Below are 27788 nucleotides of genomic sequence, written 5' to 3' on the forward strand. Positions count from 1 at the left end.
GAAACCTAATTTTCTGTAAAGTTGCTTAGCAATGATTTGTATCGAAAAAGCGCTAAACAAATAAACTTGAATTTAATTGAATGAATGAACTTGGCCCGGTGCCACTGTCTCTGTTTGACCTGCGGCTGTCAACAGATGGCGCTGTGGTGCTTTGGAAGATGTCAACAATTAACTGAATTATATATAAAAAATAAAATATGCTTTTAGAATAAATTACATCTACTCTGTAGTTTGTAATATTTGCGATGCGTTCTTGATTATTTTAAATAAAAACCCAACGATCCAGTGACGCAAATGTTTTGCGATGCCCATGACGTCATAATCAAGCGACTTGTCATGCTTTGCTCATTTTGACATTCCGAATGAAACGGATAGATATAACGTTACTGGGGGAAATGTTTCAATACATATTCAACGCTGAAATTATTTGACATACAACTTGCTTATCATACGTTTTGAACCGCAAACGAAGGTAAAGGTTTTTTTTTTTACGTTTCTTTCAGTTAAATTTGCTGTAACACTGGCCAGGTTAAAGGTGTTTTTTATGTTTTTTATTTTATTCATTACTATTGATTAGTGGTCTATAGGTGTTTTGATAGTTTTAAATTCATATTTTCGAACAATATTATCCATAATTTTCTTTTTTATTATTATATATTTTTTTGCACAACAAAAGGTGAAATTTAACATAAATTACATATAATTTGTGTGTCAAGAGCAAGAAAGAGGTAAAGTGTATAATGCATAACAGGTTATTTTGTATGTCATCCAAAAAATAATAAAGGACACAAAAAACTCATCTTAAATCATAAACATCCAATGAGCAATGAACCAAACTTGCATGTTAAAATCATTATGCCATGCTGTGTATATGCCATGGTTACAACAATTGCTTTAGTCTGAGGCGTGCAAAAACAAAAGCTTGATATTTTCGAAAAACTAAAAAAACAGGATATGTGGTTTAGAATAGCTGAATTGCTAATGTCTGCAAAACTGGAAAAGATTTTGCTGTTGTGTGCAGACATTGGTGAGACCTTAATGTTTTGTGTTTTCAGAGGTTTACTCATAATGATGTGGCTGAAGTTTACCAGGTTGACAGCCATTGTGAATCTACAGATATCTCACTATGGCAACCTAACAACACTGAGACCTTCCATCAGAAGTGTCTCTCAGGGCTACTCGCATCTGGACACCAGGACTCACCGCATCCGGCCTCTCTGCTGCAGGTTACCCCTCTTAGCTGGCCATGCCTCCATCACACTGACCCTGGGGCTTCAGCCCAGAAGAACTATAACCACAGACCGACCGAGCTGGTATGAGAGTGTTGCAGACTCTACCCCCGTATACCTCACGGAGCAGCTCCTTGTGTCCACTCAACAGATGACAGGTCTGCCGTGGTGGGCCAGCATCATGTGCACGACGCTGACCCTGCGTACAGCCATCACTCTCCCCCTGGGAATCTATCAGTCCATCATCATTGCAAAGGTCTTGCTAGAAGTTGTTGTAATTATTGTACATGTATGGATCTTAAGTTGTGTAAATTGTTAGCTTTGGTGTTGTTGTTACTTGTTACTATACACAACCATTCAAAAGTTTGTAGTCAGTAAGCATCATTATTTCCTTTTTTGTTTTTATTTTTCATTTTCCATTATTACTACGATTGACATCTCTTCAGTGTTATTTGAGTTTTTGTATATTAATCAGTTATAACAAGTGACAAAGCATTTAAAGCATCTCTGCATCACATTAATGTGTTTCTAATTTATGAATATTTTAAAATTTCAGAAATGGTCTGGGTGGGCCAGGAATGGAGTTTGTCTTTTGAACGCCTAATTGATGTCTGAAAAAAATTTGGCATGATTTGTCAAGGTTGCGTGTAGTGTAGGTTTCTGACTTGGTTAAATGTGAGTTGTCAAGTAAACAGCCCCTTCTCATGTGAATTTGTGTGTTTATCTGTACTCAATACAGTATGTACGGCACATCTTGTAGGTCAGCAATTATCACGAGTAAACACTGGAGATTATGTGCCATATTAAGAGTCTCTCTTTCGCCCACTCTTCCCAGCTGTGGGATGTTTCTCTTGCCAAGAAGTAGGACTGAAACAGAAAAAGAATGTGCCTCCCAATCTCAGTGTGAGAACATAATCTGTAGTGTGTCAGACCGTCTCCTTAAACCAATGTTTTGAAATCTAAACACAAGCAGAGGTGTGGCCAAATCAATTGTCCTTTTTCAATGGAGTTTCCACTGAAAATATGCATGTGGTTGTCTGGAGAATTTTGTAATTTGTTAAACTGAGTCAAAACGGTGGTCCATCCAGACCGTATTTAGGTTTTGAGTCCAAGTGATGGTGGATTACTGCTTTAATATGCACGGGACTTTGTATCTTTTGGAAAGACTTGAAAAGGACTTCTGGCTGGAAAAGAGTAACCCTTGTGCCCTTTTGCCCCAGTTAGGTTGAAGCTCTGCAGAAGGAGATCGCTGTGTTGGCCCGCCAGTTACGCTTTGAGATCTCTGTAAAAGCCAAAGAGAAGGGCTGGTCAGAGAAAACATGCAGGTAGGAAAGAATCGTTTTCATGTCATCTGCAATGTCTTGGGTCTCACACCAAAGGTCTCAGAAAATAAGGAATTTAATTAATCTGCAAAAAAATAGTTTATAATAATAATATAGTATATAATATGAAAAATATTAGTAGATTAGTAATAGTTTAGATATTTTTACTGAACAAGATTAATTACAAGATTAACATTACAATGTACAGTTTGTCATCTACACTAAAACTAAACTCTAAAATGAAAGATTTATTATGTCAGCCGTTTTATTGCAATAACTGCATCCACACAGATTTCATTTCAAGAAGAACCTGAAACGAATTGTGTCTGAGCTTTATGTTCGAGATAATTGCCACCCATTCAAGGCCAGTTTGCTGATCTGGGTCCAGCTGCCCATGTGGGTTTGTCTCTCACTGGCCTTGCGTAATCTCAGCCTGGGAATGGGACATGTTCCCTTTGGTGAGTTGCATTCATCAGTCAATTGTTCCACATATGTTGTATTGTAGTTTGTATTTAGCAATGCCATTCTAAAATCACCTGCAAGTAGGGTTTTAATGAACTACCATACGTATTTCTGTACATTCATCAGCATCAGATGCAGGTTTGGCAACAGGTGGCGCTCTGTGGTTCCCTGACCTCACTCTCCCAGACTCTACCTGGATCATGCCAGTTTCTCTTGGCCTCATCAATTTACTCATCACAGAGGTGAGGCAGTTCTCCAGATCCACAACATAATATTAATGTCATTTAAAATTTCTCCTATCACTTGAAACTTGACTAAGAAAGCAATCCACTCTTTATAGTCAAAACAATGAATATACAGAGGGGTTGAAATGTGACCTTTTTAATTTCTAATTAATTCAGTGCAAATTATATTCTCAGTAAATGTTATAATTAATTTAATAATTCATAGTATTTATTTGTTTGATTTTGTTTGATTGTTAAGTAAAAATATTATAAAAATCCATAATAATATAAAATAAATTACCTTTACATTTACACATTTTGCAGACACAGCATTCAATCATCAGTTTCATCATTCCTTGGGAATTGAACCCATGACCTTGGCTTTGCAAGTTCCTACTGTTTGTGCAGCATTACTATTATTATTATTAATATAAAATTATTCACCTAACTCTAATCTTTTGTTTAAAAAATACAATATTAAAATATGACTTGTTCTTGACAGGTTTTTTGAGGTCTTATAATTCACCAGTTAATGTTTTTTCTTAACTCTCCAATCTGTTTTTCCAGATATTCGCCCTCAGACAGCTAGAGCCTTCAAAGTTCCAGAAGTATGTGACTAACTTTATCAGAGGAATATCTCTGGTGATGATTCCTATAGCCGCCACAGTCCCGTCAGTAAGTGTCCTGGCCCTCAGCAACTCCATTCAAACATTATCTGCTGTCTGTGTACAGTAACCTTATGATAAGTGAGGGTCTGGACAGGTTTTAACTTGTATCACTCACGTTTTCAAGTTCTTTTCAAAAGACAGCAGTGGTACATGACATTTTCTGTATCTACACAGATATGCCCCTAATTGCAAATAGCTCTGACACTTTTGATCTTGTGACAAAAGGGGGCATACCGAGGGTTGTGTTTTTGAAGCCTGCTTGAGAATAGTTACAGAGGGCTGAGACGTTTTGACGGTTGTTAGCTTTTCAGTGGTATCTTCATCAGATGTACAAATCGATGTCTTGTGCTTATCTAGCCATCCTTGACATATTTGTGTTGTCTCCATTCCTTCTTCCGTAGGAGCAGTAGATAAGATGAGAATGCTTCACAAAAACAGCACTCTGAATTAAAAAAATTCCTATTACTGTTCATAATCATTCATATTGATATTAGACATTTAAATGACTACTGGTGATTTTTATTCTTTCTTTTCCCTTAATTCGTAGTCCATGGCTCTGTACTGGCTCAGCTCAAGTTGTGTTGGCCTGGCACATAACCTGCTCCTGAGATCCCCTCGCTTCCGGGGCGTCTGTCGGATCCCTCCAACACGTTCAGACTCTGAAACCCCATACAAGGACATTGCAGCTGCATTTGTAGCCAAATACATTAAATAGATGGATGTGGACGTGGCTAATTAAATCATCACATCAGCTACTGAAAATGTGAACAGAACATATGGATGCCTGTGAATATAGTGGGGAATTCATCCAACATGACACTGTAACCAAAGGAATATTGCAGAACAAATGCTAGTCCGATATGTTTATTAAAATCTGCTTTTGGAAAAAAAAATCTGAGAAGTAAAATGTTAGGATAATGTTAAATAAAATAAAAGTTAATAGTGAAAAAGGGAACAGGTCTCCAATTTTTGCTTATGCCAACATTACTTGTTCACACTTTGGCTTACGATTCTGTCCTGGTAGAAACAAATGACAACGTTTTTAGAGGGAAAAAAAGTATAAGGGTTATTATAAAATTGTATGTTTTTGAAAGAAATCAACAAAAACAGAACAATGCCAAAAAAGAAGAATATGTAAGTTTATGGATCTGCTGGGCGGGGTCTAGTATCTCCATTCTAAAGCAGAAAGGAGTAGCAGACTCTGAACCAGACTGAGACTCTTCACACCTCGCTATGATCTGCTGTCTGTTATTAACTCTGTTCGCTGTGGTGTCAGCGGACCGGCTGCCCCGCAGCTGCGGCACCTGCGACCCGAGTACGTGCGCGCCTCTTCCGGCCGAGGGCTGCTCCTCCGAGACGCTGCTGGACGCGTGCGGCTGCTGCAAGCTCTGCGCGTCCGGGGTGGGAGAGCCGTGCGGGGGAAGCGGAGACTCAGCCAAGCGCTGCGCGTCCGGACTCGAGTGCGTCAAGAGCGACAAAGACAAGAAAAGTAAATCAGGGGCCTGGGTCTGCGAATGCAAGAGCAACTATCCCGTGTGCGGCACTGACGGCGTGAACTATAAAAGCGGCTGTGAGCTGAAAGAAGCAAGTGTGAAAGCAGTGAAGGAGAAAAAACCCGAGATTAAGATTAAGAACAAGGGCGAATGCGCTCAAGGTGAGATGCCTAAACACGTAAGACCCTCTCTTTATTTAGCAGTCAACACTTTAATAACTTTAATGTGTAAGATGTTTAGATTTAATAATGATGATTAACCCGTTTAATCCCATCATTTTCCCAGACATGAAAATATTCAAATGATGTCATTAGTAACCCTTTAAAATAATCAATATTTTTTATTATTATTATTATTAGGGGTGCACCTATTGTATCCGTTAGGATTCTTTTTATTATTCTTCCTCTTCCGCCGCAAGTCTATGGCAGCCCATAGAACCGATTGCGGGAAAGTTGTATAATTTGGCACACTGATAGAGGACAGTCCCAACATTAACTATAGCAAATTTGAGGTCTCTAACTCCAACTCTCTAGCACCACCTCTTGTCCAAAGTTTCAATATTTTTATGCTAATAACTTTTGAACCGTAAGCCAGAAAATGAAAATTGAACCCCGAAATTCAAAAATCGCAAGATTTAGTTTTTTCGCTATTTAAAATTTTTCAAAAACCTACTTTTTCGAACTCGTCCAAGACGGTTAGTCCGATTTTCACGAAAATTGGCTCAGAACATCTTCAGACCATGCTGGCAAAAAGTTATGGAATTCAAGTTGATTGTCCAACTGTTCTCGAATGACACGTGAACAAATTTGACGAAAAGCAGCAAAAATGCATGTGAGGCTATATCTCGGCAACGGTTTGGCATATTGAGACCAAACTTGGTGTGTTATAAGCATGACCTGAGACTACCTGCAGTGTTTTGACGCAGCGCCACCTAGTGGTCAGGAGATATGAAAAATGCATATTTTGGCTTGTAACTTTTGAAAAAATCATAAAACTGGACTTTTTAGATTCAGTGAGTCATGTCGAGTCGAATGATATCCAATTTTCCCATTTCAGCCATTTTAGGCGTCGGCCATTTTGAATTATGTTTTAAAATGCTATATTTTTTGAACACAGCATTGTATCGTTACGAAAATAATTACAAAAATATTCGGCTCCATGTCCTGAAGGTACTCAAAAAGTTTGGTGGCAGCGCCACCTTGTGGTCAAGAGTTATAATGAATAATCACAAAAATGCTAACAACTAACTGAATAATTTAGACTATTGAAATGAAAATGGTCTCCCTATATTCTGTGCGTCATGCCGAGAGCATCGATACCAATTATGCGAAAATTGGCCATACTTCCTGTCCGCCATTTTGATTAATGTTGAAAACCTACTTTTTCGAACTCCTCCTAGACCAATTTTCACCAAATTTGACGTGGATCATCTTCAGTCCAAGCTGGCAAAAAGTTATGGCAGAGTAAGCTGAACCTTCTGTCCGCCATTTTGATTTATGTTGAAAACCTACTTTTGCGAACTCCTCATCAACCGTTTGTCCGATTTTCACCAAAATTTAATCAGATGATCTTTAGACTGTGTTGACAAACTGTTATGGATTTCGTGTCGATAAACAAAACTATCCCCTGGTTTCACAGACAGGGCTTAAGACTAGTCCTAGACTAAAATGTAAGTCTGAGCTGTTTCCACTGAAATAAACTTGCACTGACTGATCTTAAAAATATATCAGTGCCTTTTTAGTTTTAAGATGCACATCGGTAATGTTTTTTTTCTAAGCATGTTTATAAAAATTACTTAAATGTCCTAATTGATCTATGGTCTAATCCTGGCTTAGTCTAAGCCCTGTCTGTGAAACCGGGCCTATATTCGCATAGCACAGCGACGAATTGGAGCCATGATGCCAAAATGACACTTCAAGTTGTATCTTTGCAATGCTTTAGCATATTGACACCAAACCTTTTGTGTGTTATTGTAACCTCACACAGAACACACCAAAAGGATGTGGTTACATCGCCACCTGTTGGTCAAACATGATAGGCCATTTAATCATATTACTAGTGGCTGTATTTATGATTTTTCAGCCTTTTCAATTACAATCATCTTAAAATTGCTGTAATTGCTCATTGTTGCATTTGGTGTAATTCTCCAAGTCATGCTTAGCTCCTCAATTTGCCGGTGGAGTGCTTGGCCCCGTAATTGCTGCTTGCAGCTATATTTATTATTTTAATTGTGTGAAAAAAATGTGTTTTATGTTCGGTCAAAATTGTGACCGGTGGGGTAATGTGTGTACTGAAATAACATTATTTCTGAAGTCATAAAAATGATTTGATATCTTAGCCAAGTAATTGTAAACCGTTTGATCACATTCTAAGGTTACTACTATGCATAAAATAAAATAAAAAAGTTTTTTTTTTTTAAATATAACATAAATTTTTTTTATATTAATGCTTAGAGTATTACAACATCATTATTGTACATTTTTTGTAACATAAGCATTTTTTATTTAGTGCAATATTTTGTCATTGCAACATTTTATTCGTCATTTTCACTAGCAACTGCAATTAGATTTATATTGTATACCTAAGTTCACTGTTATCCCACCGGTCACTATTTTGACCATCAACATGTTTACTCATTCTATGACCACACTCAACAAAACTAAATGTATGTGTATGCATATATTAATACTAGACACCCTAGAGATCATGTGTACCAAAAATGTTTGTCATATATTTATGTTAAGACACTTGCCTTTAGTTTTGGAACATTTGTCTTTAAGATTTTTATGGTTTGTAAAACTGTTATCTGAAAGACGTCTGTCAGACGTCTGTAGATAGCAGATGCTTTCCAGATCAAGAAATCTTTAACAGACATTGTGCAGACTTACGTGAGCTATCTGGGAAACATGTTTTGTCACCTTTATCTTGACTTAAGTAACTTAAGTATATGTGGGCTTCAACAATATGGGGTGAATTCAGGTAAACAGGACTACTTTTGCCACTGAGATAGAGACAAATGAATTACCAAGTTGTGTAACATACTTGGAGAATTTGCATTCATATTTTTGTTTTGATGATATATAAATAAACATGTGATTAGATTTATATTGATTAGTTTTAGTTATTTATATTGATTACTAAATAATAGTAGATTACAAAGAGCAATAAGAAACAAGACACACTGCAAAACTATTTTGTGAATAATAATAATAATCTCTGAGGTCATTTTTTAGTATAGTCGATACATGATACACTAGATAGCACTTGTTGCGTTCATCAAAAAATTTGAGACCGTGAGTCCACAATGAACAGACATGAAAGTGCCAGTGATAGATAACATCGATAAATATTAGGAAATAAATAAAGACCTCTGAATGCTGCGACTGACGAATCAGAGTAGCCTATTACAGAGAGCTGCATACCTAAAATCATAAATTTGATCTACCATAACATTTCTCATGTCAAACTTGTAAAATGGAAAAAATTTAAATTCAGTCATCATTTACTCACCCTCTTACGGAAGTCTTAAGTGGTCATGGATTATGCTTATTTTTCTAATTTTCTCGTTATCGCGAATTCATTTTCTTGTGATTTTGACATCCCCAGTAGCAGACACACATCACAGAGCTGTCTATTTGATGTCTGCATACATCTTCAAGATGTCTTTTTTAGAGTGTTTGCTCATGTGCAATACGTCTATAGGACGTTTCCTATATGTCAAATAGTCCAGATGTCAAATAGACGTTTAGAAATTGTCTTTAAGATGTTTATGATTTAGAATGTATGTAAAACCGACATCTTAAGGACATCTGTCAGACATGAAGCGACCTTTAACAGACATCTTGCAGACATACATGTGCTATCTCGTTATCACAACTTAATTGTTGTGATCTCAACATGAAAGTTTTCTCGTTATCACAACCTAATTATCTTGTGATCTCGACATGACTAAAGTTGTTTTCTTGTTATCACAACTCAATTATCTCTTAAATATCCCTTTGGACTAAATCGATTTTTTAGTTTACCAACTCGGTCATAATAGTTGAGTTAGTTTTTAACCTAATCCTCAAATTTTACCATTCAATGCCACTTTGAACATACCACACATGTTGTACGCCTGCATATCAATACAGCTGTGACATCAGTTCCAGCTCATTGTGAGGAATTTGTCAATGCTAATGAAGAACCCTTTAAAGACTGTCTAGCTAGCAATGTCGAAGAAAGGCATATTCGTGAAGTCATCTACATGTCCACCTTGGACATATTTGGAAAGAGGGAAAGAAAGACAAAGACTGGTTCCAGGTGAGAATTACTGTTTTCGAGCTGGCTATCAGAGCAAACGAGTAGCGTTGCTGAACTATAATAAAGAGGCTTTAGGGACAGCTCTTACAGCGTTTAAGTAGGCTAGAAATGACACCAAATGGATTGCTCGTAAATGTGCCAATGATTTCTGGCTGAACATATGCGAGAGCATTCAACTCTCTGCTGACTGTGGCAACATCTGCTCAATGTATGAGGCAATGAAGAAGGCTTTTGGTCCAAGCATCATTAAAGTATCACCGCTAAAGTCAGTTCTGGTGACTTCATAGCCAATCGTGAGGAGCAGTTCAAAAGATGGGCAGAGCATTTTAGGGAACTACACAAAAATCCACTGCCAATTATGGAAAAGCTTGACACTCCATGCTCTATTGAGGAACTCAATAAGTCCACTGATTCTTTAACTTGTGGTAAAGCTCCTGGAATTGATGCCTTACCTTCAGAAGTCATCAAGGCTGGCAAGAAGAGCGCTCTCCTCAACTATTTCCATGAACTCCTGTTACAGTGCTGGGAGGAAGGGACAGACAGTGCCCCAAGACACGCGTAATGCAAGCATCATCACACTTTATAAAAATAAAGGGGATCGAAAGGATTGCAATAACTATTGGGGGATATCACTTCTGAGTACTGTTGGGAAGGCCTTTGCCTGGATAGTTCTCTCAACAGGTTGCATTCACTTGCAGAATGTGTGTATCCTGAAGCACAGTGTAGATTTAGAGCAAGAAGATCAACAATTGATATGATCTTGTCATTAAGGCAACTGCAGGAGAAGTGCTGTGAGCAGAGGAGATCACTCTACATTGCCTTCATTGATTTGACAAAGGCTTTTGATTCAGTTAGCAGGCATGGCCTTTTTGCAGTACTTCAGAGGATTGGGTGCCCACTCAAGCTCCTGAGGATGATTGTATCCTTTCATGAAGACATGGAGGGTATTGTCCAATATGAAGGCTCATATTCTGACCCTTTTCCAATTCGAAATGGGGTCAAACAAAGATGTGTTGTAGCACCAACACTCTTTGGTATTTTCATCTCTCTGGTGTTATATTGTGCCTTCAACCAGTCAGACGAGGGCATATACATTCACACCCGAATCTGGTCAACCTCGTGCGTCTCAGAGCCAAGACTAAGGTACAGAGAGTGCTGATCAGAGAACTGCTCTTTGCAGAGGATGCTGTCCTGGTAGCACATGATGAAAAGAAGTTACAAAGTCTGATCAATTGCTTTTCACATGCTAGGATAGATTTTGGACTGGTTATCAACCCTCTCAAAACCAACATAATGGGACAAGATGTCAGCTGTGTCCCTAGTATTTTTATTGTGGATCATACCATTGAGGTGGTAGAGAATTATATCTATCTTGGCTCTGCCATCTACAGTAATCTTTCCCTTGATGTTGAGCTGAACACAAAGATTGGAAAGGCAACAGCAGAAATGGCCTGCCTGGCAAAGTGGGTCTGGAATAACTCCACGCTGACATTTAACACCAAAATGAAGGTGTATCAAGTCCGCATACTGAAGCATGGACTGTATATTCCCACCAAGAAATCAGACTCAATGCCATCCATCTTTGCAGTCTAAGATGGAGTCTGGGCATTTGCTGGCAGGACCACATCTCTAATAAAAAATGTTTTGATGCATGATGGGATACCTAGTATGTTTGCCCTGCTCACCTAGAGCCGTCTGCACTGGCTCGGTCATGTCAGCCGCTTGAATGCTGGCCAAATCCCAAGAGATCTGCTATATGGCAAATTGCCACTGGCTCCACGCTGGCAGGAAGGCATGTAATTTGCTACAAAGATCTATGCAAAAAAGACCTGAAAGCAAGTAAAATCAATACAGACAACCTATAAAAAATAGCTGCAGGTCGTAACAGATAGAGGCATGCCATTCAATCAGGCATCGAAGTTAGCGAGAGGAGGAGAGAGCATCAGTGGGAAGAGAAAAGACAACGGAGAGAGCAGAGCAGACGGATCATCTTCACAGACCGGCATGATCTTTACGTGCAGCAGTTTTTTGAAGCTAGTCACCATTCACCTTATTTTAATAGAAAACTGCTAGGACATTGAATGAATAATAATGTGTTTAATAGAAGAAAAAGTCATGCAGACACTGAACACTAGAAGCAATGAAACAGCTATTGTCTGTATTACAAGCTGCCCATCAGTGCAGTGTGCAAACTTTGTCCCAGAATTCCTTACTCAACCAGGCACGAGGAAACCCACATGCTGATAACTTCAACACGACATGCTTATTATATTATAATATGCAACTAGAATGCATCTTCTAAATCATTTTGTTTCTTTTGTGTCCTGTGCAGCACCACTTATTGTAACAGCTCCGGGAGAGATCTGGAATGTGACCGGCTCACAGGTCTTCCTAAGTTGTGAAGCCACCGGGATACCCACACCTGTGCTCACCTGGAGAAAGGTAAAGAACAGATTTTGGTTTCTCTATCAATATTGCTTTTGCAAGTAGTTCACATCTGAGCTGATACGTTTTCATGTATCAGATCCTAGAGCACACACGCAAAACCCATATGGAAAGAGGGAAGAATGTAATTGTGCATACAGTAGAGCTCCAGCTATGTCAAAAGATGTCCACTAACAGCACAGAAACAATAGCACCACAAACAAGGGAGGGATCAGAGCAGGAAGCACTTTATCAAGCATGTCATCAGCTATCACATTTTTCCATTTTAGAACTAAAGGAGATACGCTTTCTCCTTAGAGATAGAATCAAAGAATTCCTGATCATGGGATACACGAATGACTAATGGTGATTTTGCATGACAAAAAACAAAACGTCCTTATTAACATCTCTCAGGAAATCTGAAACCCTGGGAAATATTTATCTTTAAAACTATGTTTGTGCTCTAACTCGTTTTTGTGTCTGTATATTAGTTAGGCATGCATCATAAATGTTGGAAACTATGTCCTGGATGCAGTATTTCATCCTTGCCTCAGACTGAGGGTCCCTGCGGGATATGTTTATTACAGCGATGCAGACCCAGAGTCACTCAATAACTACTTATAGCATCTTATGAGATTACAGAAGGAGATTAAAAAGTTTAGTGTGTGGAAGACAGGCTTGAGAAAGAGTGAGGGGATTATTTCCCAAAGTTAGAGAAATTTGCAAAATGTTTAATTTCTTTTACTTAGAAGTTAATACTGCCAGTACATTAAATAATAATAACAGCGACAATGATGAAAATTATAAGAACAATCATAAATAATTAATCAATTGAAAATGATTATATATGTATATATATATATATATATATATATATATATATATATATATATATATATATATATATTGATTGTTCATATAATTTATTATTATTGATTTAAATAAAAATGTTTCTCTGAAATTGATACTTAACTCTCTAGAAAGAAATTCAACACTCACTCTACAAACATAAATGTAATTTTCTTTAAGAACAATAAAGTTTCTGCCAAATTCAAAGCCTTCAACAGACATTGTGTTTCTCAAATTGATATGCAGATCATGTGTAAGGAAAGTGTGTATTTCCTTAGAAATAAAATAGAATCATTTCCATAATATTACTGTAACTTCAGTAATATGCTTATGTTTTCTTCACTGTTCACCTCACACTACAGTATATGGAAAAATAGATAGAAAAACAAAACAGGTAAGGGTCATTTTCTGCCAGTACATTATATGGACATTTCTATTAACCCTAAAATGCATCATAAATTCAATGTGTATAAAAATACCTGTGAATAATCAACATGGAAGATTCCTTCATATTAACCCTGTGTTTACAGACAATTTTTAGTTTAGCATTTCCATAAATGCTCATGAACTCAAAGGACTTCAGATGGCTGTTGTTTATCCAGCTACACACAGAAATGCAATACATTATTAAATGGTTGAAGATCTATTTTGTCTGGTTCCACATGTGGTTATATAGTTTGGAGAAAAACTCAAAAACTATCTTAGATAATCTGTGCGAATGAAGAGTCTTGTGAAACTTAACCACACATTACCAACTTCACCACAGAACAAACAAGCTTTAATGTGCTGCAAAATCATGTGCTAGAGATTTATATGTTGAAATTTGTTTTGACTGAACCCATGCAGTGTAAAAGTAAAAGATCTTTATGAGTGTTGTGATTCTCATAGGTATCTATTAACAAAGAAAATACTCTTCCACTCCCTGGAGACAAAGAGAACCTGGCCGTCCAGACTCGCGGAGGTCCGGAAAAGCACGAGGCTACTGGCTGGGTGCTTGTAAGTGTGTTTTAACTAAATGTTAACTTTTTCGTTTGTTTATCTTTCAGTGCATAACTTCAAGCTTTCTGCTGCAAGTTGAGTGTTATTTATTGTGCAACAAAACCGTTACAGCATTTTTTTGTTGGCAGCGCTGCTCTGAAGGCACTCTAGGCTCATCTTAGGTTACATTTGTTTGGAGTTCTCTGCACTTATCAAAACATTGAAAACAGATTGAGTGAAAACGACAGTTGATTGCCATCTGTTGCAGATATCTCCACTTACCAAGGATGAGGACGGCTCCTACGAGTGTCACGCCAGCAACATCCAGGGTGAAGCATCGGCTGTGGGCACCATTCATGTGGTGGATTCCATCATTGACATTCCACACAAGAAGGGTGAGTGAGTGCAGATGAACGGTGGTTGACTGATGTACAATAAATCAGTCCATTTGCACGTACTTCATGCTTCAGGATACATAAAAGACCTGCATTATTAGAGAATGTAGAACGTGTCCCATCATGCCAAGCTGTTTTTATTTTTTGGCTGGCCACGGTCATCTGCCAGTTCCCTTGTGAGCAAGATTTCTGCAGTGACAAGTTTCTGCTGTTCCATGTTGACAGCCCATATATATGTATATATATGTATATACTGTGTGTATATATATATATATATATATATATATATATATATATAAAATAAAATAAGCAAAAATTTGAAATATTTCATTGGGAACTAACTGAAATGAAACAAGGTGGAGATGTAATAAGATGCAAAAAAAGCTGTTCTTTTAGGGACAGAAAAGGCTAAATAGAAGCAATTAAAAAAAATAAAAAATGTTTCTTTGGGAACTAACTGAAGTAAAACAAGTTTAAGTAACGAAATTACAAATTAAAAGAAAAAAAGAAAATGTCAGTTCTTTTAGCAACCTAAAAAAATCTAAACCGAAATATTAAATAATAATAACATTTATAAAAGCACAAAAATTACTAAACCTAAAATGAAAACTAAATATATAAAAAGGGGCTATTTAAAATATGATTAAATACTATAATATATAAATACAAAATTACCGAATTCAAAAGATCTTCTTTTGCACTCACCAACTTCTTGTACTTGTGAGTAAATGACAGTACATTAATTATTGGGTGAACTATCCCTTTAAATCTCAATTAGTTCATCAAATATTACTTGGAATATAGCACACAATTTATATTTACTACTTTCAAGATTATTTTGGAGCAGAATTTTAGTTTTTAGGTGTTATTTAATGTCAAATACCTTTGTTTGACTGTATGACACAATATTCTTTATTGTGCAGCAAACTAGAAAACGAAGACTTGATTGTCATTGGAGCCTCTTGTCTGTTTGTATGCAGGGAAGGATGCCGAGCTGTAAGAGGACATGGCCTCTGACTGAGATGTTGAAACACTACACCTGTGCACTGATGACAAGCATCTAGCACAATCAATCACTGCTCTCTCACACCGCCTGAACCACAAACAGCAGCTCGCACATGGGCACTTTATTCTATAGAAGCTGTTCAGAGACACAGATATACACTTTACCTCACTCTACAGTTAGTCTGCCCACATAACTTCAATACTGTAAATCTCTAACCGGGATTACCATCAGATTGATTTTTTGTAAAGATACACGCACTTATACACGAAAACACAAACGTTCAGGTATGCGCATTATATCATTCACTCTCGCATGCATGGGAAGGTACTTAAATATCTCATCTTCACTTATATGCATGTTTCGCTTCGCTTTATTTTTCCAAGATGTTTTTGACAATACAAATTGTACTCATTTTTTTTGGGGGGGGGGGGGGGGTTGATGTCTATGGTTATGGTTATTTTGTGCTATTTGTGTACAATCTATGTTTTTAGACTTTCAACTGTTCCTCCAAGGTTCAGTCAAAACAAAAAGCTTAAGACTACTTTATCTAAACCAGGGTTTCTCAAATGTTTTACTATAATGGGCCAAAAATAATACTTAATTGAGCATCATGGGCCATAAGTAAATGTTGCATTATATCCAACTAGATTTTTATTAAAATAATAAGAAAAAAATACATTTAAATAAAAATCTAAATTACTAATTAAGATATACATCAATGGTATGTATTTTAAATTTCTTTACCTATTCGAGACCAACTTTGGCCTTGCAGGCCCTGGTTTGAACATCTCTGAGCTAAATAAAGATAATGTCATGTGAAAGCCAACAAAAAATACTTTAGTTAATGCCATGACAATTTTGTTAAACAAGTCACAAATACTGTAGTTCAGAGGATGTTTTAGTTTAATTTTCTGGGTGATAAGAATGAATACTTAACATTGGTTCCTAAATTACTGTAGAATTAAGTGTTGTCCTATAAAAGTCTGAGCATCTAATGCATCTGTTTATATGTTTTGGTATTCGTATAACATTAATAAATAAAGATGCAATTGAAGAGGCACATAGTGTGTTGTCTGTGCAGAAAAAAACAATGTCTTCATGATCACAACTTTGTTTTTTAAAAAAAGCTTTATTTAAGTTGAACAGCCAAAACATATTTCAGAACAATAACATGAAAAACAACAAAAAATGTAGAAGTTCACAAGCCCAGCAGCACAGGAAGCGCTGTTGGGATCCATTCCAAATAATTTCCCCTATGATTTTTTTTCCATTATTCTGTATATCCCGTTTTCCATCATTCATCTTTAGCTGGTCATCATCCGTGGGGCAATGCTCATAGACATCAGCTCCTGGAATAACAGCTTACAGGCGTACGGCATCCTCACCAGAGAGATCTGACAGAGCAGAGGATGGAAAGAGTCACGAAAGAGCCCATGTTAACATCTTAAATAATCCATATATGTGCTCAGGTAATAGCTCACTGCTCGCTCCTTGTAAGAACTGAAACAACAAGCATCCTTTATAGCATCCATGCACTGGATGAATTGATCATAATAAGATCAATAACAGAGGGGGAAATTTCATGTCATGTTGACATTAATTAACCACCTGACTGGCCCAGTCAGACAGGATATCAGTGCTTGCTCACCTGTGTCTTGTTGCGGCAGCCCCTGCACTCATAAGTATGCGTGCGGGTGTTTGCGATGGCCATGAGGCCACATAGATTGCAGACGTGAACCTGGTATGGGTCAGACGCCTCGAAAAGTCTCTCTTTTAGGAACTGAGCGGCACCGTGAGCGATCTGACAGTCACGTTCCATCTCTCCAAAACGCAGCCCACCATCACTGAAGAAAAACAAACAAAAGAATTAAGATCTCATAGGTGATTTTATATATCATGCAAGAAAAAAAGTATATAAAATTAAAAGTATAATCATGCTGTCCCACCGTGATCGACCCTCCATGGGCTGTCTGTTGAGGATCTGGACCGGACCACGGGCTCTGGAGTGGATCTTATCATCCACCATGTGCTTCAGACGCTGGTAGTATGTGGGTCCGATGAAGATCTGAGAGGTGAGCTTGCGGCCGGTGAAGCCATTATAAAGAACCTGCAAAAACCACATGTTTCAACAAATTTAAAGCATTCTTAAAAGGACGGTCCACTCAAAAATTAAAATGCTTAGCCTATTTACTCATCCTCACAGCGTCCCATACCTGTATGACTTTCTTCTGCGGAACACAAAAGAAAATATTTTGAAGATTTTTGATAACCAAACTATTTCAGCTCCCATTGACATCCACTGAATTTTTGTCCAACAGAAGTCAATGGGAACCAAAACTGTTTGGTTATCAACATTCTTCCAAATATCTTTTTTTATGTTCCACAGAAGAAATAAACTAATAGGTAGTAGGTAAACTAATTTGGAACAACTTCAGGATGCATAAATGATAACAATTCTCATTTTTGGGTCGACAGTCCCTTTAATACTGCTGCCACATTTTCGGGTAGAAGCTCTTTACCTCATTGCCTCTCAGATGATAACCATATTCTGACAACAGGTTGGAGACCTTTTGTACATTCACAGCATCGTTGAATGGCGTGGCATCACCAATCTCCCCTTTGTTAGCAGACACCTGAATGGAAAGTGAATTTTAAAAATAAAAGCAATCAGAACTGCTTATGAATAAACTGCTTTTTATTCAGTGTAACGCAGCAGAATGAATTCTGGACCAGAATCGTTCAATTCTGTAAAATATCCTTCCTTACAAAGTACCAAATATGTCAACATGATTAAACTGGAGAATCTTTGTGGTGCACGTGTGCAGACATGATTCCAGAATAAACATCTGTCGCTAATGTAGACAACGAGTTAAAAGACAAGACCTATTTGCAGGATTAGGAGAAGAGAACCAAAGTACCTTCCCCTGCAGGCACTCGATCAAATGGCCGACTGTCATTCTGGAGGGGATGGCGTGAGGGTTGATGATGATATCTGGAGTGATTCCTTCACATGTGAATGGCATGTCCTAATGAGAGAAATTCACAGCTCAGGTCAGACGCGCACCTCATCTGCATTTGGGTTTTCGTGTGACCGTTTACAAGGCCTTCAGCTGTGAGTCTCTCTGCTGTCAGGAACAGTTTAAGAGCCACATCCTGTGAACAGACCTTCAACTACAAGCTTGTATAAACGAAGCTGCCATACACATTTAGTCACACTGACATTAAAAATGAGCACCACAACATTACAGCCTCCATTCATACACTTCCGTTCAGTAAAAGTTAAATATTAATAGGTTAAAAGTATAAAAATAATACTTTTATTCAACAAAGATGCTTTACATTGATTAAAAGATGAGTTTAATTAAAAATAAATGCTGTTCTTTTGAACTTTATTCATCAAAGAAGCCTGCAACTAAAATATTGGGTTCCACAAAAATATTAATTAATATAAATTTTTCAATGCTGATGAAATGTTTTTTAAGCAGCAAATCAGGATATTAGAACGATTTCTGAAGGATCATGTGCCACTGATGAAAAATCTGCTTTGTCATCACAGAAATATTTTACAAAATTAATTTACAAAAACAGCTATTTTAAAACTGTAATATATTATTTCACAATACTGTTTTAAAAATCCCCCCCCCCAAATAAATGCAGCCTTTGTGAGCATAAGAGACTTCTTTCAAAAACAAAATAATCATATCGGCCTTAAAACTTCTCTATGATAGTGCACACTTACCTCTTGTCTGTACTGGATACCGCAGGTACCCTTCTGACCGTGACGACTGGCAAACTTGTCACCGATTTGTGGTATACGAACTGAACGGACCTGCACAAAGTTTGTAAAATGCAAAATTTACATTTATGAATTTTGGACCAACAGTGTTTAAAGAATGGCAAAATAAACCTCAGAGTCGAATCAATGCACACCCTAATTTTGCAGAACTTGTAGCCCTCTTGGTTTAGTGTGACCATGACTTGGTCAACAATTCCGGTTTCGCTGGTGCGCAGGAATGTGCTGCAGTCTCTCTTAGTGTAGCGACGGTTGGTGCTGTCCAGCTCATCGTCATTCTCAGGAAGCGTTACGGTTTTGCCAATGATAACGTCCTCACCAGACACACGCACACCAGGAGCAATCAAACCATCATCATCCAACTTGTCATAGATGGCATGTCGCATACCTTTAGAGAAAAAGAGACAAGAAATGATAATGCACCTTATGCAGAATGCCTCACCATGTTCTAGCTAACTGTGATGTGATAAAACATCAAGCAATTCATCCCATCTTCATGTTTATCTTAAGGTTTACAGCGAATGTCAACAACAATATTCAAACTAAAAACTCAATGGTCCACACATGTAGACAAATATTTAACAAATATTATATGACTTGATTTGTTTGCTTCATGCAGTTGTCAGGACAGAATAATTATATGATGCTGCAAACATGCTGCTAGAGGCTAGTTAGGATGAAAAGAGGAGTAAAAAAACTAGAATTGCACCTTGACAGGTCTCTCGGGTGGGTTTCTCAAAGATCTCTTCCTGGTCAAAGCCTTTCTTGGATTCCTGTTCCTTGTATGAGCGATAGAACACGGACCTGAGATGACACACATTTTAATCAAAACAGGAACTTAGTGCAAAAAAGGAATGTTTCACATTCCAATTTCACCAGCTAAAACCTAGAATCCAATACCTGAAGAATCCACGATCCACAGCCGAGCGGTTCATGATGACAGAATCTTCCTGGTTGTATCCAGTATATGATGCAATAGCCACAATGGAATTGATTCCTTTTAATAAAAATATTATCTTTTTTATATTTTTACAAATTATTCTCATTTAGTTTTGAATTAAGTCTAAATCATTAACACAATATGGTTAAAAAGTTTGAGTTTGGTGAGAATTTTTTATGCGCTCAAGGCTGTATTTATTTGATCAAAAATACAATAAAAAGTAATATTACGAAATATAAAAATTTAAAAAGTGTTTTCAATTTTGTTACATTTTAAAGCGATTTATAGTAGTATGGCAAAACTGAATTTTCAGCAGCCATTACTCTTCAGTGTAAATATGAACCTTCAGAAATAATTTTAATATGATGATGTAATGCTCAAGAAACATTTCTTATTATTATCAGTGTTGAAAACAGTTGTGCTTAACATTGTGGAAACTGTGACACGTTTTCAGTATTCTTTGATTAACAGAACAGCATTTGTTTGAAATAAATTGTGTAAAATTATAAATGTCTTTACTGCCACTAATGATCAATTTAATGAATCCTTGCTGAATTAAAGTATTAATAAGTTTTTTTTTTTTTTTAATCTCACTGAGCCCAAACCTTTGAACAGCAGAGTAGAAACAGTTGCAGCACTATTGTTCAACGAAAGAAATAGATTACCTGCCGGCAGCTCTCTAAAGCGCAGGTACTCCATAGAACGAGTTGTGACTAGGGGTTTCTGGGGGTAGTAGAGCACATGTGCCAGGGTATCCATACGCACATGGAAGTTGGTGATGTAAACTCCCATGGCTTGTTTACCCATAGCAGACTGGTACGTGTTTCTGGGAGACTGTAGACAAGAGTGTGTATCATTTAGATGCAATATTATGCAAGTTCTTCAGTTATAAACGGTAATACTCGAGAATTTTCAAATTGGGTTTGCAGATGTTAAAATCCTCTAAAATGTTAAAGTGGTCATGAAATGATAAATCAAAAATCCCTTGATCTTTTGCATTGCCTTCCTTCTGATCCTAACATTAGGAAAGGGTGGATGAACTTTATTTTTAATGAAGTTCCAGATAGCATCAGTAAGAACCTGGCATTCGTTCACTTAATTTCACAGCAGATTAATTTACAAAAGGCACAATTCAATGCAGGATTTAGACAAAGACGATGCAGTGCATCTATCTTGTATCCGACAGTAATGTCGCTCCACACAAGTGTGAGTAACTTTTTATTACGTGGTCACTATTGCTTTGTCTGTTATTACAGATCGTTGCTTTGTACTGAGTATTTATGCGTTTTTAAAATATCAAAAAGGCAGTTCATGACCCTTTTAATAAATCCACAATATCATACAGGTATCATAGAGGTAATATGTGGGGCGGTACCTGATTGTGATCAGGGAAGGGAATAATAGATGCACAGACACCCAAAATCATGGACGGGTGGATCTCACAATGTGTGTAGGTGGAGCAATAAGCCACGCCCTTCTCCTGAAGGTCATCAGGGGTCATGGCCAACATCACAGTCTCCTCCTCTAGTGTGTCAATATATTCAACCACACCACTGGCTACCAGGTCCTGCCAACTACACAAGAGACAGATACTCTGTTATTGAGGAACAGTCAGATTGTGAAACCAGGTATTCTTTACAAATGTATGTACCTGTAGTTGTTGTACTCTCTCTCCTTGAGCTGGTCAATATGTCGTCTCTTCAGAAGAAGTTTCTGCTTTTCTACAATAAGCAGCGGACGGCAGATCCTGCCAGCATCTGTGTAGATCCTGATCTCCCTCTCACGAATATCTCTGATCATTGACACCTGGACCACGATGAAAACAAGATCACAGTTAGGTGCTGTAGGCTGAATAAAACGTTAAACTGGAGTGGCGCTCAAGTGTTGTCACACCTCAGACACGATGATGTCCATCTGTCTCCTCAGTTTGCGCAATGTGTTCATCAGCTGCTCGGGATCTTTATGAATACCCACCCAGCAACCGTTCACAAAAATCTTAGTTGCACTGAAGGAAGAAACACAATTATATTGTATGATTCAGTAAAAACTCAATAAAATAACTGACTATGAATGTAACAAAGAAAATAAAAAGAATAGAACTATGAAAACAAAAAGCTTGTGAAACTCGTTGATTTCCGCAGAATGCTGCTGCCCCCTATAGAACAGGATGACACTCACTCTGCAATGGCAGCAGGTGAGATTTCCTCCAGGTTCTCCATGCTCCACTCTTCCAAGAACTCCAGGATGGGGGACGGCTGAGATCCCACAGAGATGTAGGCCATGAGCGCTAGATTCTTCACCAAACCTACAGCATGGCCCTGCAAAAAGCAAAAAAAAAAAAAAAAAAAAGCACTCCATTGAAACCTTGGGTTAGGGTTGAGTCACATGCATACTAGTTTTAAAGAGTACTACCTCTGGGGTCTCAGCAGGGCACACCATACCCCACAATGTGTTATGAAGCTGCCTGGGTTTGGCTAGCTTGCCATCTCGTCCTATAGGCGAGTTTACACGGCGTAGGTGGGAAAGAGTGGAAGCGAAGGTCAACCTGTTCAACACCTTTGTATATAAAAAGGCAATGAAGTTCGCAAAAAATGGTATATCAATGGAAGAAATGTTTGTAAACAGAAAAGAAAGCATATTGGAGCTCACCTGAGATACTCCAGCTCTGGCCTGGTGGGCTTTCTTCACATCCCCCCAGTTTCCCGTGGCCAGAGAGTACTTAAGTCCATCAGAAATGATGCGAGTCTTAATGGCCAGCTCCAGATTAAAGTCCTTCCCCCGGTCAATAAACTTCTGTGCGTAGATCCTGATCTCCTTCAGCAGGTTCTTGAACATTCTGAGAAAAACAGATAAACAAAGATTTCAACTCTGGAGGCAATTTTCATCTCGAAAATTCCACAAGCATTATTTAATCTATCTAAAATATTTACTGAAAGGTTTTTTATTTTTACCCTCTGAAAAGGAAAGCAAGCAAGGGTCCAGCGAGATCAAGTCTCTTGTTGCCGTAGTGATCTCTGTCATCCAACTCTCGTCTGCCCAGAGCGGCCAACAGCAGTCTGTGAACCATATAACTAAAAAGAGAAAGCAATCAGTATTTATTTATATTACACAAAGATAAAAATCGTTAAGTAAATATTATTGATTAGTAAAGTATTTTTGAATAAGTAAAGTATTTTGGATTAAAATTGTACAGACCACAAATTTTTGTACGGTAGTGTAAGCTCAGCCAACGGGAAAAAATCATAATGCTATTTTACCCTAGAAAATATGCTTTCTTGGTTTCGCAGAAATCTGATACACCAACATGTGGCAGCACCTCCTTCTGCAAAACCTCTTTAGCATATTTGATTCTTCTCTCTTTGGTGACACCAGGTTTGGCCCCCCTGGAGCCAATGAAGTTCAGAGCCACATTCTGTTCCTGAATTACAAAGGCCTCGTCCAAAGATGGCTTCACCTGGGCAGGGGTGGGGGGAGTATGGAGTTATTAGTTTTAGTTATTGAGCTGAATCACAAATTTATTGGTACTTCCGAAATAAAACTCTACTAATCAATCAAAGGATTGCTTCATTTTTCAAAAAAGGGGACATACCATTTCCATCATCTCGGGATCATCAAAGTCATAGATGATGTGTTCCAGGATGTCTCTATCTGACACAAATCCCAAAGCACGGAATACAATGATGATGGGTACTTCCTGCCGGATATACGGCAGAGTGGACACAATCCTCTGGCCGATGGCACTTTTCTTTACTCCCTGGAAACAGAAGAAATATTTGCGTAAGAAGTACTCAAAGGGTTAATGAATTCAAAAACCAAATTACTTTGCTCAATCTGCAAGCAGAATACTTGCTCATGGTCTACAGATACTGACCTGCCCTCCACGGGCCATCATGCTGACCCAGATGGTACTGGTGGGTCTGGAGGAGTTCTCCAGACATGACCTGCACTCTCCTGTGTAAGCGTACTTGGAGTCTTTCTTGGCAAACACATATACTGTGTTAGTGGCCATCTTCTCTTGAGCAATCAGGACCTGGAGAAATGACGGAAAACATTTAACCTAAATCAGACTTTTGAAACAAATGATGCAAAACAACAACAAATGATATGATTTCACTTACATAATATTTATTTGATTATGTCTGTGATTCTGTGTTTTGAAACAAAACTGACCTTCTCTGAACCATTGATGATGAAGTAGCCTCCAGGGTCCAGTGGGCACTCGTTCAACTCACAAAGATCACGATCTGTCAGGCCGCTCAGGAGACAGTACGTGGAACGGAGCATGATGGGAATTTTGCCGATGAACGTTTTCTGATGCTGTGTCTGCTGTTGTTCTTCCCCATCCTTTATGATGGTCTTTGTTATGTCCACATACAGAGGGGCAGAATACCTGTAAGTCACAACATGCATTCAGATACAACATGTAATAAAAGCTCTGCCTGCCTGTGTCAAATCTGTGGGACCAAGTTCACACAAATCCATGCAATTAAGTAACCTTTAAGCTCTCAGTCCCTCCATTGAAACTGTGTACGGTATACTGTCCATGTCCAGAAAGGTAAGAAAAACATCATCAAAGTAGTACATGTGACATCATAGGGTAAGTTAGAATTTGTTGAAGCATAAAAAATACATTTTGGTCCAAAAATAGCAAAAACTACGACTTTATTCAGCATTGTCTTCTCTTCTGGGTCTGTTGTGAGTGCGACTGCTGTGACTGTTGACGTACGACACTGCTGAAGTGTTATCTTTGTTATTGGACACACCAGAAAACACTTCAGCAGCGTCGTACTCGTAGAGTATACCGTGCACACAGTTTCAATGGAGGGACAGAAAGCTCTTGGACTAAATCTAAAATATCTTAAACTGTGTTCCGAAGATAAACGGAGGTAATTTAACCCTTTAAATTAGTCTTGTTCAAATTAACATTAATGCATGAGATTATTATTTTTTCAGTTTAACGCGTTAAAAATACTTAATGCACTTATTGCAGGGGCGGAGCCAGGGTTGGCCAACCCCACTCACAATTGCTGCTTCTGCCTCTTTTTTTCTTGACGAGAATTGCATTTATTTAGACGCAGAATTTTTCAGACACACACTCAAACTTCGCCTCAGAGCCAGGTGCTAGTCAAATAAGCACAGAAAAGGTACAGGTGACGAGGGAGCTCCAGTAGAACAACATTAAACTTCAGTCAGATGAGATGTTGTTAGGCCATATGTCAGTAAAAATGAATTTTCCTGTCCTGTCAGCCGTACAAATGTGGTGATTTGCTCTGTAGCCTATATCATTTCATAATAAAGTGCAAAAGAAACAAGCATGCAATGCCGTAGTTATGTCGTCAGTTAAGTCATTAAGTTAACAAAAAGGTTATTAAAGCTGCCTTAAAACTTTGCATGCAAGTAAATATTTGGGTCAGATTTAAGAACAGGTCTCTGAAATGCAGTGGTTTTCAAAACTGTCCTGGAGCAGCCCAGCACTGTCTCTCTCATTTAACACATCCGATTCAACTCTTCAACTCATTAGTAAGGCCTGAAGTGGGTCAGAAAAGGAAGTGTTGTGAGAAAATACTATGTGTATCAGTATCAGATCTGCATCATCTTCAGAAAAAACAGCTCTTAATGCAGACAAAATAACCTAATAACCAACTGCTGTGATGGCTGTTAATCAAAGAAAAAAAAGAAAAAAAAAGGAAATCAATAACTTCTGTAAGGATTCATCTACATTTTTTTTAGAATTTAATGATAACTTTAATCAATTTCTGTAAATGTCCTACTTGCTTAAGGGCACAGGTAGCTAAATATGACACTTATTATAATGGGTTTATGTGAAGATTGTTATAAGTTCACAGCTCTCAATTACACTGTAATGTTGAATCGCTAGTCAATAATTAAATATTGGGGGGAGGGGACAATTTCATAGAGACGTCAGTAGTATTAGTATTACTGATACATACAGGCCTTCAGTCATAAAAAAAGATGCTATTATACAAATATAAAAAATATACTGTCTTTATGTTGTTTCTACATTAATAAAAAAATTGTAGGTGAAATTATTGCAATATGAAAGTATATTTAAATATATATTTTTTTTAATGAAAAGTGGGATTAATCACAATTCAACCTTAAATATTAAGTGCAAGTTAACATCTTAAGACATGAAAGACATTATTGGATATTATAGCATGAAAACTGATATTTATATGCATTTTGCATTCATAGATATTATAAAGATCTCAATGCTTCCCAGAAGCTCAGATAAAAATTTCATCACTTTGGCCATATAAATATCAGCAACTGCACACAATATATTTGTTCATTTTGAGTCTCTGAATAAAATTTTGTTTTACGGTCCTCCTCAAATATGAGCTCCATAATCTCCTATATAATACTCTATGAGCCACAAATATGATGGCTTGAAATATGATACTAAAGGTTCAATGAACGCTTCATTTTTAAAAATTCAAATTATCTATTATTTCACGTGACAGGGTTAAACTGCAATCGAACATTGACGGGCGTCACTCACGTGAGATTTCGGAGTCTGGCTTCGTTCGGCATCATAGGCGAGGGAGCTCCATCTCTTTCCCAGTGAGTGGGTTTGGATAGGTAGATTTGCTCAAACTTCAGGAGGTATCGAGGCTGTAGAAAAAAATTAGAAAGTCAACTTATTTTAGAAAGGACCATAACCACATATGACAGAAAGAGACTGAATCCAGCCACTCACCGGTTCCTCCACCTCTCCAGATGTGTGCTGGGCCTCAGCTTGCAGATCAATGGGTGGAGCATCCTCCACAATCCTCTGCACAGACATCTGGATGAACTCATCAAATGAGTCCAGCTGCTGTCGCACCAAACCCTTTTCATCAAAGTATGAGCTGGAAAGAGTATGACAAGAAACAGGGAAAGCAGTGTCAATAAAGTTCAAGATTCTTCTTCAAGATTATATATAGCAACTTTAATTAAAGTTGCACAAATGCAATGACGATTTGTTTACTGCAAAATTACCTGATAACAATCCAACAGGCCTCCTGCCACAAATCAGGGGTGATTTCATCATCATCTTCATCATACTGGATATCTACAATAATTACAGTAATTTAAATTACACAAAGAGTGTAAAAGTAGCTGACAAATCATGCTTACAAATGAATTGCCTCATTCATTCTCTCTATCAGTCTTAATGGAAACCACACATTAACATTTACACAATACATTTACTATATATAAAACCAAGACTTAAAATTGTAAAATTTTGTTGGGTTTGTTTAACTTGTCCATTTGCGACAAAGCTAGCTTTAGCCAGTTAGCCCGTTAGGTTGTGTTATCGCTTGAAACTACAATCAACTACACTTTTCACTGTAATAAAACAATAAAGAAACACAAATTACGCTTATGTTTCTCCACACATACCTTCGTCTTGATCATACATGATATATGCCGGTGAATAACTTTATTTCTGATTAAATTAAAAAGAGGTTATCTGCGCGCCCCTCTCTTCAACGCTTTACGTCTGAGCGGCTATCAGAGAAGAACAACACAACACAAACGGCTACGGAATAATACGTCACTTCCGGCGCAAATGATTTATCCAGATGTATTTGTGCATTAATGATTTAGTAAATCATAATTTACATGTTAAATAAAATGTGTTAAGTAAAACAGAATTTTTTTTACGCATTATTATTTTTGATGACATACATTATTAT

The 27788-nt window shown here is 37.6% G+C and overlaps 3 protein-coding genes across 3 annotated transcripts; 2 read left to right on the forward strand and 1 right to left on the reverse strand.

The window, feature by feature from the left end:
- The first annotated feature begins 315 nt into the window (after positions 1-315).
- On the forward strand, positions 316-4860 carry LOC132113849 (cytochrome c oxidase assembly protein COX18, mitochondrial). The gene is made up of 7 exons (XM_059521874.1): positions 316-472; positions 1056-1485; positions 2454-2554; positions 2843-3009; positions 3140-3255; positions 3805-3912; positions 4453-4860. The coding sequence occupies exons 2-7, from the start codon at positions 1069-1071 to the stop codon at positions 4618-4620; spliced, it is 1077 nt and encodes a 358-aa protein (XP_059377857.1). The 5' UTR covers positions 316-472; positions 1056-1068; the 3' UTR covers positions 4621-4860.
- Positions 4861-5067: 207 nt separating this feature from the next.
- LOC132113850 (insulin-like growth factor-binding protein 7) lies at positions 5068-15616 on the forward strand. The gene is made up of 5 exons (XM_059521875.1): positions 5068-5559; positions 12033-12142; positions 13862-13969; positions 14220-14346; positions 15327-15616. The coding sequence occupies exons 1-5, from the start codon at positions 5139-5141 to the stop codon at positions 15344-15346; spliced, it is 786 nt and encodes a 261-aa protein (XP_059377858.1). The 5' UTR covers positions 5068-5138; the 3' UTR covers positions 15347-15616.
- An 895-nt stretch (positions 15617-16511) lies between these two features.
- polr2b (RNA polymerase II subunit B) lies at positions 16512-27639 on the reverse strand. Its single transcript, XM_059521876.1, has 25 exons — positions 27493-27639; positions 27088-27160; positions 26807-26957; positions 26609-26721; positions 24256-24475; positions 23957-24115; positions 23675-23839; positions 23343-23539; positions 23037-23156; positions 22735-22921; positions 22498-22641; positions 22264-22403; positions 21979-22090; positions 21737-21891; positions 21461-21659; positions 20751-20919; positions 20046-20142; positions 19855-19949; positions 19283-19533; positions 19092-19181; positions 18271-18378; positions 17872-17985; positions 17299-17459; positions 17001-17196; positions 16512-16746 (listed from the first exon to the last, which is right to left on the reverse strand). The coding sequence occupies exons 1-25, from the start codon at positions 27509-27511 to the stop codon at positions 16657-16659; spliced, it is 3525 nt and encodes a 1174-aa protein (XP_059377859.1). The 5' UTR covers positions 27512-27639; the 3' UTR covers positions 16512-16656.
- Between the last annotated feature and the right edge of the window lie 149 nt (positions 27640-27788).

This window comes from Carassius carassius, chromosome 33 (genome assembly GCF_963082965.1).
Source record: "Carassius carassius chromosome 33, fCarCar2.1, whole genome shotgun sequence".
Lineage (NCBI taxonomy): Eukaryota > Metazoa > Chordata > Actinopteri > Cypriniformes > Cyprinidae > Carassius > Carassius carassius.

Excerpts from the sequence above, each read along its gene's own strand:
- LOC132113850 (XM_059521875.1), top strand. The coding sequence starts at position 5,139 with ATGATCTGCTGTCTGTTATTAACTCTGTTCGCTGTGGTGTCAGCGGAC. Across the intron at positions 5,560-12,032 it reads CAAGGGCGAATGCGCTCAAG|CACCACTTATTGTAACAGCT; the intron begins GTGAGATGCCTA and ends TGTCCTGTGCAG. Across the intron at positions 14,347-15,326 it reads TGACATTCCACACAAGAAGG|GGAAGGATGCCGAGCTGTAA; the intron begins GTGAGTGAGTGC and ends GTTTGTATGCAG.
- polr2b (XM_059521876.1), bottom strand. Across the intron at positions 24,116-24,255 it reads TCATCAATGGTTCAGAGAAG|GTCCTGATTGCTCAAGAGAA; the intron begins GTCAGTTTTGTT and ends TCATTTCTCCAG. Across the intron at positions 17,986-18,270 it reads TCGAGTGCCTGCAGGGGAAG|GTGTCTGCTAACAAAGGGGA; the intron begins GTACTTTGGTTC and ends CTTTCCATTCAG.
- LOC132113849 (XM_059521874.1), top strand. The coding sequence starts at position 1,069 with ATGATGTGGCTGAAGTTTACCAGGTTGACAGCCATTGTGAATCTACAG. Across the intron at positions 1,486-2,453 it reads AGTCCATCATCATTGCAAAG|GTTGAAGCTCTGCAGAAGGA; the intron begins GTCTTGCTAGAA and ends TGCCCCAGTTAG. Across the intron at positions 2,555-2,842 it reads TGGTCAGAGAAAACATGCAG|ATTTCATTTCAAGAAGAACC; the intron begins GTAGGAAAGAAT and ends GCATCCACACAG.